Consider the following 17,086-nt stretch of genomic DNA (forward strand, 5'->3'; position numbering starts at 1 on the left):
ACTAAGGTTGTAAGCGCCTGAGCGAAACAAGCCCAGGGTGGCTCCTGTACCGGTGCTGTAACCATAATAGGCCGCGCCATTGACAAACACTGCCGGCAGAGGCCCTTCGCGCTACCCTCTCCCTCCGCTAAAGGTACTTTACACGTAGTACACTGTAGCCGGAGAGGAAAATCACTTTCAGACATGATGGTATTAAGTATGTGACCCCTCTCACCAATTGTATTTTAAAGAGGCGAGAGACCACCCTGCAGCACTGCACCGCAAGGGCTTAGCAGAAAGAACAGGGACAGTAATACAGCTGGCAGTCAGAATAGAAGATACAGGCAGCAGCGCTAGCACTGTCACATACAATGCAAAGAAAATCAATTCCTGCACTAAGCAGCGCTGATCACTCAACTACGCAGACACAGAGTCTGGTAGGACACAGCGCTGCATACACAGACCTGACCAGAGCGGAGGAGAGGAATGCGGGGGGACCCAGACCACGATGCTTCCGTCCAGGCTTCCAGCAGCGTTCACCATGCGTTCAGGAAGATGGCCGCCGAGGAGCGGAGAGGAGGCTGGCCTGGGGGAGGAGCGCTGCCACAGGGCCAGTCGGCAGAGTGCAGAGAGGGCTGTGTGCAGCGGGGGAGGCGCCGGCTGTGAGACAGGGAAGGCGCGCTCCCCTGGCATGCATTTAACCCCAGGGACGCCGCAGCGCTACCGCTCTGCTGCGGTCCGCTGTCCCAGGGGGGTAGTGGAAGCGCAGGTTCTTACCTGGCTCCACGCTGCAGCCAGTCCCCAGGGAGCCCCCTGCCTGGGGACTCTGGACCATGTAACAGCGGGGACCCACCGCGGGACCCCGCTGCTTACCTTGCTGTCCCCCTTGATTCCGGCCATGGTCCGGAACATCTGGGGTCACCGCTAGCTGTGACCCCAGATGCTCACCAGCATCCCCGGATCGGTACCGGCGTTCTGGTACCGGCGGGGGTGTAGGGAAGACAGCATGGACGTCAGGACTGACTGTCCATGCTGTACATCCAGATGTGCAGCCACAGCTGCATGCAGGAAAACTTCAGGGGCTCTTCTTAGCCCCCACTCCAACAGGTGCACCCGACTCTGGCCGGGCACCAAACTTGGCTCAGGGGCGGGGTATAGGAGGGGGACCCTAGTGCATCCTGGGAGGCTGAAAGCTTATTTCTATGGTGCCCGATGACTGACGTCACACCTATACCCCAAGGTATCCTGTGGATACAATATGGACCCTGAAGTAGAAATATTTGAGTGCAGTTCCCCCATATTTTTAGAACCAGCGCCACTAGTTGGGGGTGGGGGTGGGGGGGGCGGTTAAGCCACAGCCAGGGGACACACTTGACTAGGTCCGAATGCCACAGCATGCACCCCTCCGGGGATATCTCCCTGGGCGGTGAGGGTGGGGTTGATAGGTGTAAATAATAGATTGAAGGTAAAATTGTCTTTTACATTAGGATTACAGGTCCCATCAAGCCTCCCTCGTATGCTGGTACTTGGAGAACCACAAGTACCAGCATATGGGGCATTAATGGTTCGATGGTGCCTATAGTCTCCCTGTAAAAGACAGACATAGTAGAGCCATATGTACATACAGCACTGATCTCAAAAGTGACAGGAGCTACGTGTGTTCCTGCACTTGGAGCCACACCAGCAAATCAGCGGGCGCTACTATAGTAACAGGCAACAGATTGTCTTAGAGACAGTCACCCACAGCCAATCAGCAGGCTCAATACTTTCAAGTTAGTCTTTACACCCATCAACCTCACACCCACCGCCAAGGGGTGCGGGGGATGACCCAGGCCTCTCCTGGATCCCCGGCCTTGGCTGACAAGTTGGGAAGGGGGGGTGAATGCTTTGGCAGGGGGACCCCGTCAAGCGTGTCCCCTGGCTGTGCTGGTTCCAAGTGCGGTTGCATTCACACTTGCAAACAGAATTGCATACACCATCGATAGACACGTTTCAGTCAAATACGAATCTTAGTAATTTTGGGAGTTCGAGAAAGAGAAAATATATATATATATATATATATATATATATATATATGCTGGTGCTGTAACACTTTCTAATTTAAGCTAAAACTAATGAAATAACACTTATGCTCTCATCAAAATGCACAATATGATGAGAGAGATAAAAATGACGACCTTACCTCAAATTCAAATTTTGAACTTCCAAAATTGGTTCTTCGTTTCTGCCAAAAATTGTCTGGCTTTATGATTAAAGCAACATGAATACAAGAGGGAAACGATTCTTGCAAAATCTTCAGCAATGGTTTAATGGAGTCCCACTTGGAGCCACGCATATCAACAATTACTGTGAAACCTCTCTTGCAAACTTCTTCACTGTAAAAAAAAATAAAATAAAAAATGTGAATGTAGATATAAAAAAAAAAAGTTAAGTAAATATGCTGTTTGGATAAAAAAAAAAAAAGCAGATCACACTGTAATGAAACTGTTACTTCAGGAATGGTTATGTACTTGTAACAACCCAGTCTTTGGGCTATGTGAACTTCCCATGACAATTATTTCTGCCTCAAACCTATTGAACTCTTGCAGTCTTGTCTCTTATATCTACTGCCTACTTCTCTAAACACCTACCATCTCTACCCCCATAGGACAGTCTGCTGCATGTTCATCCACAAAATTATATTATTCCCCAATGTCTCTGCCTCCCCACCAACATTAATGCAGTCTAAACTCTTGTTCACAAGTATTACTAGACTAAACCACAGGTTGTTCAATGCCAACTGGTGGAGGGATATCAGTTAAAGGGCAATTGCAAGCAGACCAGTAATTCAGTTCACTCTCTCTTCAGTAATAAAACTACACCATCAAACATAGCGCCAAATGTAATAGGGTGAGAGTTTAGAAAAAGTGAGTTTAGCAGTAAACTCTCACACTTTTTAAACTCAGACAATACAATAGAGTCAGATGTTGCATGTTTGTAAACTGAAAAAAAACTCACGATTTAAACTCTGATTCAGATGATTTCCCATTTTGAAGAGAACACTCGACCAATGTGAGAGTTTACTGGTAAACTAACATTTTCTAAACTCTCACCCTATTATATTTGGCCCATAGTCTACAAATAATATTCCATACTGTATGTACACCACTAACCATTCCCAATACACTAAGACCTCTGCATACACCAACTGAAGCCATCCACTAGTCTCTTTTATTAGGTTTCCTCTATTTGAAATTTTATTTGCTAAAAGACCAAACTTCTTGTGTTGCCTCCAATAATAACAGGCATCAAAAAGTCTCACTTTACAGTAAGACCCTTCCATACTCAACACACTGTCATTCACTCTCAAAACTAACATTCCTGCACAATGCTAAACCCTTGATGAAGTCTCCGAGGAGACGAAACGTGTTGGACTGCTTTGTGAACCTGCCAACACTCCGTATAGAAGAGGGCAGTGACGTCATCGGCAGCATCCACTACTTCCGTCTGACATCAGAACTCCGGGCAGTGTAGCACAGGAGCATAAGTTCCAGGAAGCTTGGAACGGATAGGGAAAGGTATGGGAAACAATATTGTTCCTGATTAAAAGCATTTAATAAAGCTAACCACACACACACACACCTTCTCCAGGGAGACTGTAAACATTGTATTTGCATAATATTATTGCTAGTGAATCCTTATACCTTTAACCATTTTCCTTCTCTGTTATAGTCCAACCTGCAACATCCCACTCCCGTTTCTTATTTTCATTAGACAGATTTATCGTATTTTATTTTATTTATACCCACCAATCACAATACTCCACATCCTATTTAACAGACAGTCAAATAACAGTGCTCCTGCATTTTTTTTTTTCATTTACTATCATTATATAAAGTAAGCTGCTACTCTGCTACTATCCCCCAACTACAGGTGTGCTACGAATACTTTGGTGTTCTATTCCTGTTTAACAAAAGGAATAAAGCACATAAATTAGAGATGAGCAGGTCCGATTATCTGAAAACCGGATCCACCCAAACATAGGGGATCAGAGTCCGGCTCTGGTTGTCCCGCCTGACTTGGATTCCAAAACGAGGCAAAATGTAATCTTCCCATTGTCGGCTCCCGCGTCTGGGGTCCATTTCACAAGGGAGATCCGATGAAGTAAGCAGTGTAGGCATGGCTCTCAGTGAAAGTTAGCTAGCAGCAGCTACTGTAGTGCACAATCAGTGTCCCTTCAAGTCTGTATAGGAAGGGGAACTCTGTGTAGAGGAGGGAACATTTCACTGAGTGTTTGTGACACAGAGAATACAGCAGTGCAAAATCACAGATCCCATCAAGTCTGTATAGCAAAGGTGGGCAACCTGTGGCTCTTGAGCCACATGTGGCTCTTCCATTGTTCTGATGCAGCTCCCCTGACTGATACTGACTGCCTCCTCTGATAGGCACACAGCTGTTCAGGAGGCGGCTCATCCTTTGTTGCAGCTGTCTGCTCCACTCTGGAGGCATGTTTGGACAACGTGGTGATGTCACTCTACAAACAGGAGGCGGAGCTCAACTTTGACAGAACCTGCAGCCACGAGGAAGACGTAGTCGCAGACGCCAGAGCCTACCTACATGACACAGATAGTCCGCAACAAGGTAAGAGCTGTGGTTTTTTTTTTTTTGTTTCTTTTCATTTTATTTGTGACATTTGGGGGGCCCGTGGAGTGGGAGGGAGTGTGGCGGAAGATGGCTGGACTGGAGGGGCACATAAGGGTGTGCTGTTACACATGAGGGGTGGCTGCATAAGTGACACATGGGGGCTGCATAAGTGACACATGGGGGAGCTGCTGGAGTGACACATGGGGGCTGCATAAGTGACACATGGGGGAGCTGCTGGAGTGACACATGGGGGCTGCATAAGTGACACATTAGGGGGACTGGAGTCACATGGAGGGGCTATTGTGTTATATGAATCTGTCTTATTTTATTTCAATGTATCTTTTGTGGATGTGGCTTTTTCAGTATATTTTATGTGGATCTGTTTTTTTCAATGTTTTTTATATTGTTCATAGTGTGTATGCGCTTTTACATGCACCTTCAAACATCATACCAGGAGCGTGACCTAGCTGGCACAAGGCTACGCCCCTTTTTTTAATGTGTGACCTGGGCATGTGCATGATCTCGGCTCTTTGACATACCTACAGATATTTTTGGGCTGTTTGTCTCTGACTGGTTGGCCACCCCTGCTGTGTAGGGCAGACAGGAGCACTGTGTCTGTGTGGAGTGGAGTAAGGAAGCCTGGTGTGTTCAGGGCAGTGGGCACACAAAAAAAAAAAAAAAAGTTGTGCTTGTGCCATTTTGGTTGTCACTACTAGCCAGTGTCATGATAAAAAAAAAAATTCCTCCAACTTGTGTGCATTCACAGGAAGGCTGTGCTACCTTGTCTAATGGTCAGCGCGTTCAGTCAAAGGCCACTGCCATAATATTTGTGCAGTACAAGAATGTTGTCTGTTGCACCCCCAAAAAAATATATTTTTTTCAATTTTTATTAGAAAATATCGTGTATGTGTGCATAGGAATGCTGTGCTACCTTGTCTAACGGTCAATGGGTCCAGTCAGGGCTACAACTGTAATATTTGTGCAGTGTGTCAATATGGACCATGGGCCTGATTCAGAGCCGGACGCTCTGACCAGAGCGCTCGCTCTGAATCAGTGCCCTGCTCCATGAAAATGGAGCGGCCTCCTGGCCGCTCGTATAGCTGTGGGTGACCACCCACAGCATATGCGAGCAGGCATGATGATGGTCAAGACCATCGCGACCATCGGACTTGCGACAGAGACCCTGCAGTAGGGTCTCCCTGCCACAAGCCCTGGAGTGATTTTGGCTCTATCAGAGCCAAAATCACTCCCACTGACATCACTAGTGATGTCAGTGGGGCCGGCTTCAGACAGTAGGCGTTCCCATGGGAACGCCTCCGTCTGGCAGGCACGCCCCCGGCACGCCCACCAAAGGGGGCGTGCTGTCAATAAACATCGACAGCACGTCCCTTTTGGTGCGAGACCCGGAGCGATGGAAAGCCCGTCGCTCCCCGGGTCTCGCGCATGCGCACGACGGAGCTCCCTCCGTCGTGCGCATGTGCAGTGGGGAACATCAACCCGCTTGCGAGCATACTTCCACTCACGAGCAGGTCTGAATGACCCCCCATGTCTCCTCCTTCAGTTTCTCTTTTAACTGCGGCTGCCAGGAAAAAAACTCAGCTTTCCTAAGAGACCCATGTTTGATGCAGATGAGTCAACACAACAGTATGACATCTGGTTGGGTCCAAAAGAATTGCCGAAAATTTGTGAAATCTCTCCCGCGACTTCATCTGATACGTTCACCATTCAAAGAATAGTTGAGGATTATTTTAATGATAGCGTCCAAATAGTCATTTCAGACAGTGGCAGGAAAAAAAAGGCAATTTGGATGACCTTGCACAAACTGGCTCTGTTTTACGTAAGCTGCCCATCCTCAAGTGTGTACTCCGAAAGAGTTTTCAGCACAGCCGGGAACCTAGTCAGCGATCGGCGTAGGAGGTTACTTCCTTAAAATGTGGAAAAGATGATCATTAAAATGAACTACAAATTCCACGAGGAAGACCTTTTCCGGCAATTACGTCAGAGTCCAGAGGCATCTGTAATGGTGGATTCCAGAGGGGACAATTAATTTTGTGTGAAGATGATGTACAGACTGATGAGGGTGAGGACGATAATGGCGATGACATCTTGCCTTTGTACAGCCATTTTGTACATAGAGATCATTGCCAGCAATGTCAGCTGCCCATTGGTAGCTTGTTTTGTGGGGGCCCAAACAAACCAATCACTTTAGTCACAAGCGACAATCCCTGTCACTGAAGTGATTGGTTAGTTAATTAGTGGTTAGTGATTGTATGTCATGTTTATTATACATAATTACAGCATACATTATGCGCTGTTTGGAACATTGTTGACTGTCATTTTGCGTAGACAAACATTTTTATAGTTCATTAAACTGCCATCCTGTCTGCCACTGCAGTGCCACTGTGTCCTAGATATGCCATGTAGGAAATTGAACTGCCACATGTTTGTGCTGCCCACTGCTGTCGCTTAGCTTAGTCAGCCAGCTAGCTCGGTGCAACCTTTTGGCCTAAACTGGATGAAAATAATATTGTGAGATGTGAGGTGGTCAAAACTGACTGGAAATGAGTAAATTAAAATTATTGAGGTTAATAATACTGTAGGAACAAAAATAGGTCCAAATTATGTGATTTTAGCTGTTTTTATATTTTTGGTGAAAAAATAATAGATCCAAAACCAAAACACGCGAGGACGGTTTTGGCAAAACCAAAATATGAAGTTAATATAGATCTCAAACCAAAACACGAGGGGTCGGCGCACATCTCTAACAGAAATCACAGATTTCTTTTGCGGTTCCCCTATTTCTTTGCTGGTTTCTGCATCCTTATTGTCACTAGGTAAAGCCATCTTGAGATGGAGTTACCTAGAGAGTTATGAGTCTCTTTTGAATCGTATCTAAAATGCGCATATGTGGGCAGCGCACACTGACAGAACTCCTTGGGGACAGCGATAGATTGCTAGCTAAGGAGAGATAAACCCCGCTTAGGAGCAGGGTTTTCGGCAGAGTTCCAAGAAGTTTTCTGTGTTTTGTATCTGTGAGATCTGCAGCAATACAGAACACACCCACTGAATCACTGCAGCTAAAGCAAAAAGAACAGTTATGGTAGACTTACCTTTGATAACTCTTTTTCTTCGAGGTCCACAGGAACTACCTCGGGGTATGTGGTTGGAGTGATTCAGGCACCAAACAGTCAAAGCTTTAGCTCCCAGAGTGCCCTGGTCCTCCTCCGTATATACCCCACCCCCAGCCACAGGCAGTCAGTTTGTAAACAAGCCTAATGGCAGGAGTAGGAATTTGGAGAAGGAAGTACAAATCACACAAGAAACACTCTCACAAAGATGAGGGAATCAGTGACAAGAAGCAACGGATCCCAACTGAGGCCAGGTACGTCAGGGTGGGCACCCTGTGGACCTAGAAGAAAAAGTTAACAAATAACTAATTTTCTTATTCAGGTTACATAGGGTCCACAGGAACTACTTTGGGGACATCCTAATGCAGTTCCCTGAAGGGTGGGGACGCTCCTGAGCAGAGAGGAGAATCCACCGCACAAAAGGAAGCATCCTGGGAGGCAAAAGTATGAAATGCATAAAATTTGATGAAAGTGTGGATAGAAGCACTGCCAAATCAGAAACTCTGAGCTGAGGAGATAGCGAGGACAAAAAGGGTATTCAATGTCAACCATTTGAGGTCCACTGTGTCCAAGGGCTCAAAGGGAGGAGCCTGCAGTGCCCTGAGAACCAAGGATAAATCCCACGGTGTGGAGAACACCCTGCAAAAATGTTATAATATCTGGCAGGGGAGCGATTCTGCGCTGGAACCAAACTGACAATGCAGAAACATGAACTCTCAAGGTAGCCAGGCAAAGACAGAGGTCTAGTCCAGCCTGCAGAAGAGCACTCAGGAGAACCTAAAAACTTTAGGGTCATACTCTCTGTGGGAACACCATTGAAAAAAAGAATGCCAAATACTATAATAGATGCGGGCAGAGGAAGGCTTCCTTGCCCTGAGCATCGTCTGAATCACAGAAGCAGAAAAACCTTTTGGATTTCAGACGAGGTAGGTCCGGATGTAGGCAGGGACCCTGCACTAACAAATCCAACTGTAAAGGAAGTGGATTGTCTATAGATAGACCGTCAGACCAGTGAACCAATGTCGCCTAGGCCAAACCAGAGCTATTATTATTACCCTGCCACCTTCTTGCTTGAATTTTCTGAGGACCCTTGGTAGGAGGGAGATTGGAGGAAACAGGTATGCCAACCTGAAGTCCCACTTCACTGCCAGAGCATCCACGAAGACAGCTGAGGGGTCTCTTGTTCTGGACCATTACCTGGGGACCTTGTGGTTGTGATGTGAAGCCATGAGGTCTACAGTAGTCCCCACTTGTCCACTAGGAGCTGAAATACGTCTGGGTGGAGAGTCAATTCTCCGGCGCTGTCGGACTGAATCTGGACAGGCCTGCCCTGAAAGACGTCCTGTGCCAGAATTAGCGCCATGTGCACTGCACGAAGCTCCATAATGTTTAAGGGCAGTTGACTTTCCTGAGTTGTCCATCTTTCATGAAAGGTCTGATGACCTGTCACCGCGTGCCCATTCCTCGAAGACTTGCGTCTGTGGTGAGGAGAACCCAATTTGATTGATTTGGGATCCAAAACTGGCAAACCCTGTTTAGATGAGCTGTCGTAGCCACCATGAGAGGGAGGCGAACCTGAGATGAGGATAATTTGAGACCTTATCAGATGATACTATCCGTCCCAATGAGACCGGATCCATCGCTGCAGGGGCCTGGAACGGGACTGGGTATATACCACCATGTCGAAGGTGTATACCATAGACCCCAGGACCTGCATTGCTGAGTGAACGGATACTCTTCAATTGCAGAGCAACCTGCGCACCCACAATAGTAGAGCAGAAATCTGGTCCCCCGGTAGGAAGATCCATTGTGCCAGGGAATCCAGTAGTGACCCTCAGATGTACCATCTGTTGTATTGGAGTAAGAAAATACTTTTTCCAATTGACTATCCAGCCGTGCTCCTGTAGACAGACAATGGTCAGCTGGAGAGGACGTTGTAAAATCTACGGAGACTCCACCAATATCAGGAGGTCGTCCAAGTATGGCAGTATCCTGACTCCTTGACGTCTGAGATGAGCAGTCATGACTGCCATTATCTTGGCAAACACCCGAGGGAGCTGTGGACAGACCAAAGGGCAATGGTAATGTTGCTGACAAACAGCAAAACTCAGAAACCCTTGGTGGAAAAGTGAAATAGGTACATGCAGATATGCATCCTGTATGTCCAGGGTACCATGAAATCCCCAGGTTCCATTCCCAGCATAATTGACCATAGGGTCTCCATACGGAACTTGGGCACATGGATGAACCTGTTGAGAGATTTCCAATTCAGAATAGAGCGATGAGACCCATTTAGCTTCTGAATCAAACACAAATCTGAGTAATAACTCCTTCCTTGTTAGCCAAAGGAACCGGGATTATCAACCCTGAATTTAGCAGGACATGAATGGTTTACCAGAGGGCAAGGGCCTAGATAGAATCTAATGTGGGAGTTGTGCAAACACCCTTCTGGGGAGTAAACCTTTAGGAAGGTGTCACGTAAGAATCCCCATTAGGGAGGGGGATTTCCCACCTAATGCACTCTCCCTGTGGGAGAGGGTAAAAAGACACTAGTCATTTTGGAATCTGGAACAGTTAATCTTGAGTGTTCCATACTTCCCCCATAAACTCAGCAAGCTGTTCAGATTGAGGTAATCCAGCCTAAATCATCTTCTGGTGTCTGAACACCGGGTTTATTAAGCTTTAGGAGCAGGTACTTCATCTTCTATAATGAGGTTTGAATTAACTTCCCCTGCTAGAGAGGAACATCCACTGACGAATGACGCTCCTCCTCTTCAAGATAGGCCCAGAGGGAGAAACCAAAGGATTCCAGCGCTACGAATATATAAAAAGGATGGACAATGGACAGTTGGAATGAGAATTCTAATACAAAATTTAATAAGTTACACTAAAAACACATGTAAAGAAATTATACACAAAGGAATATGAAAATAAAAATAAGAATGAAATAAAAAATTAACTATTATAAAGAAGCCACATATAGGTGCAGGTGAACCATATCTGATGATTCTTAAATCTCAAAAAAACTTTGTACACGTTGTCATTATGGGTATTGTGTGTAGAATTTTGAGGACAAAAATGAATTTATTCCATTTTGGAATAAGGCTGTAACATAACAAAATGTGGAAAAAGTGAAGCGCTGTGAATACTTTCCGGATGCACTGTAGGTAACACTAAAGAAATGAAATGGATGGTGGTTATTGTACTGGGTAATCAATCCTGTGATTTTCTGTGTAAGTCTCAAGTGCATGCACAGGGATCAACACATATACAGGAATATACATATGTGCACCTTTGAAGCATTATCTGTGCTCTCATCAGGACTAAGTTTCATCGACATGTAGTTTACGACTTCACATAAAACTACACTTATACACTAAACTTTATCATTAAGTACAATTTTCTAGGTCAGAGAGTTCTGTTGCAGTAACTGCTACATATAACAATAAAAAAAAAAATCTAATTATGTTGCTGCCTCAAAAAAAACAAGCACGTTTCAACAGACTTTGTAACTTAATTTAAGAAAGTACAGTTTATTTCCAATATTTTAAAGCTACATTACCAATGGATTATAAAAAAAAAATGAATACCTAGGAATACAGGCTAGATAAGATATGAGTCTTCTGAGATCTTCTTGTCTTATTCTATCATGGTTGCTTCGAGCTGGAAATGTTAAAACTGGACCTCCTCGTTTATCTCTGCCACCTATATAAATCAATATAAACATTTTTCAATCAAAATATTTAATAATGCATATTGGTTAATTTACAGAAAGTGTAATTGTGGAGAGTACCAGATTCACACAGCTAAGATAGCCACCATGGCATTAAACTTTCGTGCTGCAGTACAATGGGTAATGTCAGCACTAAACACCTAATGCAGACTACGTTTTATAGCTAATGTTATGCAAAATATGTTTAAATATGTAATTCAATAATGTTATATTGAATGGTCGGCACTGTTGTGCTGGAATAGGGGATTTAGTACAGGCACTGTGTAAGATTATATGAATTTATTTTTAAATGTATTGAATGTGTGCTTTTAGAGAACAGTAATTTTTTAAAGTGTATTTACTGGCAAATGATCCTGTTAAAGGAAGACTATTGTGTCACACAGACCGTTAATAACATGTTAATTAAGCATCTGATTAACTATGTGCTCTGAAGGAGGTGGTATCTTTGTATTTCACAGTTTAAAAAGGATGTGTTATATAAGGAAATAGACAGTTGTGTGTTAAATTAAACTATCTACATACAAATAGATAATTTAATTATGTGTGGTAAATGTTGAGGATGAACTCAATTGACCGATCTCTGTCTATTGAGTTTATGTCCAATTTTAGAAGGCATTATTTCATAATACAAGATAGTAAAGTGTACTAGTCTTAAATAGTTTTAAGAGGCAGCGAGGATGACGTACTCTCCCTGTGAACGTGTGTTCGAGTTGAAAGTGGATAAAAATAGCTGATGTGGTTCTGAAATTGATAGACCATCTTGAACACTGTGGTGTAGAGATCATCTGAATTTCTAAGAACATGTGTATGCTGTCACACCTTCATCTAGGAATTAACTGTCTTTTTAAAAACAATTTATTGGAGCAAATAAACATCATCCCTGCTTCCAAGACACCTGCAACTGATTATAAACCATGACCAACAGAATAGCGCAAACCACTGTTCTATTCGACAAGCAGTCATGTAGTCGAGTCCCAGTTTCTCCAAGCTCAGGCCCTCTGCCCAATACTAGGAGGTGTTGCAGCAGCAGGGCCACACATACTCAAAAGCAAGCGGTTCCAGGCACCTGTGGAGGAGCCTGGAGAAATAACTGATTCCAGGTCACAGTTGCAGGAGCATGGTGGCAGCAGCGATTTACCTGCCCATGACGCAGCGGGAGGAGATAGAAATAAATGGTTGCTGACAATGAGAGGGAATCCCTATACCCTAAGAGTGGCGAAGTACGCCCACTCAGGTTGCTCAGGAAGAGCACATGCCCTGCAATATGTTCCTGCCAGCGCAGTAAGGCCAAACACTCACAGTAGTTTTTTCTTGCAATTATTCAATTACGGTTTTGAAAGAGTTGATATTAACTCTTTCAAAACCATGATTAATATAGTGCTTTTTAAGCTGGAATACTCTTGACATCAATTCCTATAAAACCTGGTACTAAAACTTTACTAAAATCTTAATTCAAATATACTCCCAATGCAGAATATACAAACGCAACATATAAATAATCAAAGGAGAATTTAAGAAAAGAAAGAAAAAAATCAATATAAGCTTCAACAATCACAAAGTACATGTACAAATGATCGAACAAGAAAACAGTTACAAAACGAAATGCAGGACAAGGGAGTGGTTCATAAACATTGCTGTATTAGCAATTATAACACACAATCAGCAAGGTGTTAGCAATCAAGTCCAGTAGTAGGACCATGGTTGGGGACAAGTGGAGGAGACTAAGGGGGGGGGGTTTAGAGGTGGAAACAGGGAGCTAAATAAAGGTCTAGATAGGCACTGAGTGTTGGGGGTGTTGAAGAGCACATGGTCTTGGTGTTGCACTTAAACCATGGTAATCACGATATTTACGCATTGCAGTAGTATATTTAATATTAACAAATTATGACCTTTCAGTAGTATTGTGAGCTTAAATGTTTGAAGTCATAATATGAACCAAGATTTTTTTGTATGCATATACATATATATATATATATATATATATACATATATATATATATATATATATATATATATATATATATACATATATATATATACATATATATATATATATATATATATATATATATATAATTGAGCATAGTAAAGAAGCATTGTAATCAATCCCAAGATTATCTCTTAATTACCCTTAAAAATCAAAATTATTATTATGTTAAAAACACGCTTTCAAAAAAATTGGAAGACAGGACTATAAACTACAAACTTTTACCCTCAAAAAACAAACAAATTTGTCTAATGCAAAACTGCATGTCTCCACTTCCAGGACTCCTAAATGCACTGGAGGTAGCTGCGTTGGTGGAGTGTTGATTACAGGTTTGTGCTCTGTAGGTTCATTTATTTAAAATCTCAATTAAATCATCAAACAAATTTGTATAGCAAAAAAAAATACAAAAATAAACAATGTTAACAAAACAAAATATTAAGATGTAAAACTACATTACTTACCTGATAGATATGCAACTTTTTCTTTTAAAATAGGCAATACTTCCACAGCTTTCAAGCTGTCATTTCTTTGGGGTCCTAAAAACAAATATTACATCATAGATTATTTGATCACCTTTGTACACTGTACTTTTAATATGGTTCGATGAATATTGAAGCTGTGATTGATTCATATAATGTGTTACTACTTCAGTTTAGTAATGTTTCTTATCAATTTCCTGTCTAGTGTACCAGACAGTTGACAAAAAATATGGCGTTGTATTATGGTATTGGATCAGGTGCAAAAATGTTTTTGACTTACAAGGAGAATAAAAAGAAAGATGTTCATTGATTAATAAATTCTGCATATGAACCAACTGAGATTTGTACAAACTTAATAGGGACTCCAGTTGTTGGCTGAGAATCCGCATTTAGCCTGACCCAAAGTGCATCTACATTTACCTTTGTTGTGTAGTGTCTATTAAACAAGTAAGGTATAGAAGATTTATGAAAGCTGTGTCCCGACTCCTGGCACCTCCATAACCTCAATAAAAGCTATAGAACATGCAGTGCAAAACTGGTATGGATGGGCGGTAGCCATATAGAAAATGCAATACATCTCAAAAGAGTTGCAAATTAAGGGATCGGTATGAAATACCGCCGGAAGCACGTCCAGCGGTTCAAATCCTGAAGCCGGAAGACCAGCAACAGAAGATCCCGACAGGTAAGATTTTTTTACTATTACTAACCCCCCCTAACTCTCCCTTGGGGGGAGGTTAGGGTCATGCACCCTGGGGGGGATGTTAGGGTTAGGCACCCCCTTGGGAGGGTTAGGTTTAGGCACTTACAAGGGGGGTTAGGCACTTTGGGGGGGGGGAAGGTTAGGGTTAGGCACCCCTAAATGACTAACCCCCCCTTGTAAGTGCCTAAACCTAACCCCAGGCCCGTTCCCTGCAGCCTAAACCTAACCCTCCCGGGGGGGTGCCTAACCTTAACATACCCCCGGGGATGCCTAACCCCCCACTTACCCTAGCCGAACCATAACCCTCACGGGGGGGTGCCTAGCCCCAACTCCCCCGGGGGGCCCTGAAACCTAACCCTCGTGCCCCGCGGCTGTCTGCGCCTGGCTTACCTTCGTTTGGTATCCCGGGCTCCTGACGTAGGGATGATAGGTGTCGGTACATCGACGCCTGTCATTAGTCCCCTGTCTGGATTAGACAGTCGGGAAGCCGGCGGTCTGCATTTCGACTGTCTGCTTCCTGACTGCATCCCGTAAATGAAGGTGGCCATTGATTGAATAGTGCAAACGTATATGTGCAGTACAGTTTTAAAAACACAATAAGGGCACACCCAATTCTACCCAGTGCTATAGATTAAACAATAGGTTACCATGTTAAAATGAAATCTGGCCACTTTGCTAACCCATTCCACAATTTTCTGACAGTTGCAGAGTGCTCTGCTGTATGGTAAACACCACCCAGTCACCTAGCAAATTGTGAAATAACAACCTGACACCTCCCAAAGGTGGATCAATTTGGACAATTAACAGGGCAAATCCTTTCACTGCCTCTCAGGAAAGTACAACATTTTTACAAAAATCTTTCCCATTTGTTGCATGTAGTAAAATCTACAGCTCATTGAAACAGTTCTTCATTCTGTTGAAATGTGATGAAATTAAAAGCTATTGTCTCATGTATGACTGCATGCCTTTGCTAGGTCAGAGATAAAAAAGCAAAAAACACTGAAAAAAATATAAAATTATTGCTATTTTCTAAAGATATTCTAAAATGGCAGGTACAAATTTGTTGGTACCTGTTAGAAAATATAATAATTGGATTATAGTGATATTTCAAAACTAATTGCTCTCTTTAATTAGCATCAACATGCCTTCAATCTTCTTATCAGTCATTCAACCTATTTAAATGCAGAAAAGTAGGCACAATGCTGTTTGATGGACCAGAGAAAGCAAAGGAGAGAGTTGTCTGAGGACATCAGAAAATTATAGACAAGCATGTAAAAGACTATAAGACCATCTCCAAGCAGCTTGAAGTTCTTCTGATTACAGCTGCAAATATTAAGAAGTTTAAAGTTCAACCTCCCTGGATGTGGTCACAAGAGGAAAATTGACCCCAGATTAAACAAAAGGATATCATGAGAATGGAAGTTTCCTTGGCTCGTTTTCTACCAGAGAGATACAAGATAAACTCCAAAGTATGTCAGTGTCTGATCGCACCAGCCAACACTTTTTGGGTGACAGTAGGCTCAATGGAAGAAAACCCAGGAGGACTCCACATTTGGAAAGAAAAAAAAAACACAACATAAAGCCAGACTGCAATTTGCTAAAATGCATATTGACAAGCCACAATGATTCTGGGAGAATGGCCTTTGGAAAGGGGAATCAAAACTGGAGCTTTTGGGCAAGTCACATCAGTTCTATGTTCAGAGACTAATAAGAAGCTTGCAAAGAAAATAATACCATTCCTACAGTTAAACATGGAGGAAGTTCAGTTATGTTATGAGGCTACTATGCCGCGTCTGGCATGGGGTGCTTTGAATATGTGCAGGGCACAATGTATCTCAAAGCTATCAAGGTATTCTGGAGCTAAATATACTGCCCAGTGTCAGAGAAAAGTGTTTCAGTTGCAGGTAAAGTGTCCACCAACAGAATAATGACCCAAATAGCACAACTAAAAGCTCCTAAAAATGGATAACACAGCCCATCAAACCTGTGACAGCTGGAGCACTGTGCACAGGAAAAGTGGGCCAAACTACCTACCAGGTGCAGTCTCATTCTGGAGTTTCAATTCTTTCCGAGCCCCATTGGGCATCTATACGAATAGGTGCTCGACAAAGCAATTCAATAGTTTTAAAGTTTGTGCGCCCATTAGTATTCAACGCACCTTAAAGCACATGGTTTAGCCGCACAAAGTGTCTAAACCAATTTAAAGTAGTGGTTAGGGCACCCAAAGAGAAATTAGGGGGCACAAAGCAATGGACTTTGCACCTCATGTGGCTGCGAGAATAAATGTGCCCCCCCTTGTGCCTTTTGGCAAGCCACACAGATGCCCGGCAGGGGAGTCGTAAACAATTTAATCATCCCCATTGATAGTTACTCAAATTGATCGATTGCAGTGATTGCCTCTGAAAGCTGTGCAACAAGATTTTCAACTAAGGGTCCCATAATTTTTGTCCATGCCAT

The 17,086-nt window shown here is 43.4% G+C and overlaps 1 protein-coding gene across 6 annotated transcripts in view; it reads right to left on the reverse strand.

The window, feature by feature from the left end:
- Window positions 1-17,086, reverse strand: part of TRIO (trio Rho guanine nucleotide exchange factor) — a 496,865-nt gene that overhangs the window by 445,232 nt on the left and 34,547 nt on the right. For all 6 annotated transcript variants that reach the window (XR_015869672.1, XR_015869673.1, XM_088445727.1 and 3 more), the window contains exons 2-4: window positions 13,912-13,986; window positions 11,321-11,435; window positions 2,162-2,354 (exon numbers count right to left, since the gene is read on the reverse strand). Coding sequence is in view for 4 of the 6 variants with exons in the window: in XM_088445727.1 (XP_088301853.1) it covers window positions 2,162-2,354; window positions 11,321-11,435; window positions 13,912-13,986 (383 nt within the window). In the remaining 2 variants the exon portion in view is untranslated. The remainder of the gene's footprint in view (window positions 1-2,161; window positions 2,355-11,320; window positions 11,436-13,911; window positions 13,987-17,086) is intronic.

The sequence above is a fragment of the Taudactylus pleione genome, unplaced genomic scaffold (genome assembly GCF_031769625.1).
Source record: "Taudactylus pleione unplaced genomic scaffold, aTauple2 ptg000386l, whole genome shotgun sequence".
In the NCBI taxonomy this organism is placed as follows: domain Eukaryota; kingdom Metazoa; phylum Chordata; class Amphibia; order Anura; family Myobatrachidae; genus Taudactylus; species Taudactylus pleione.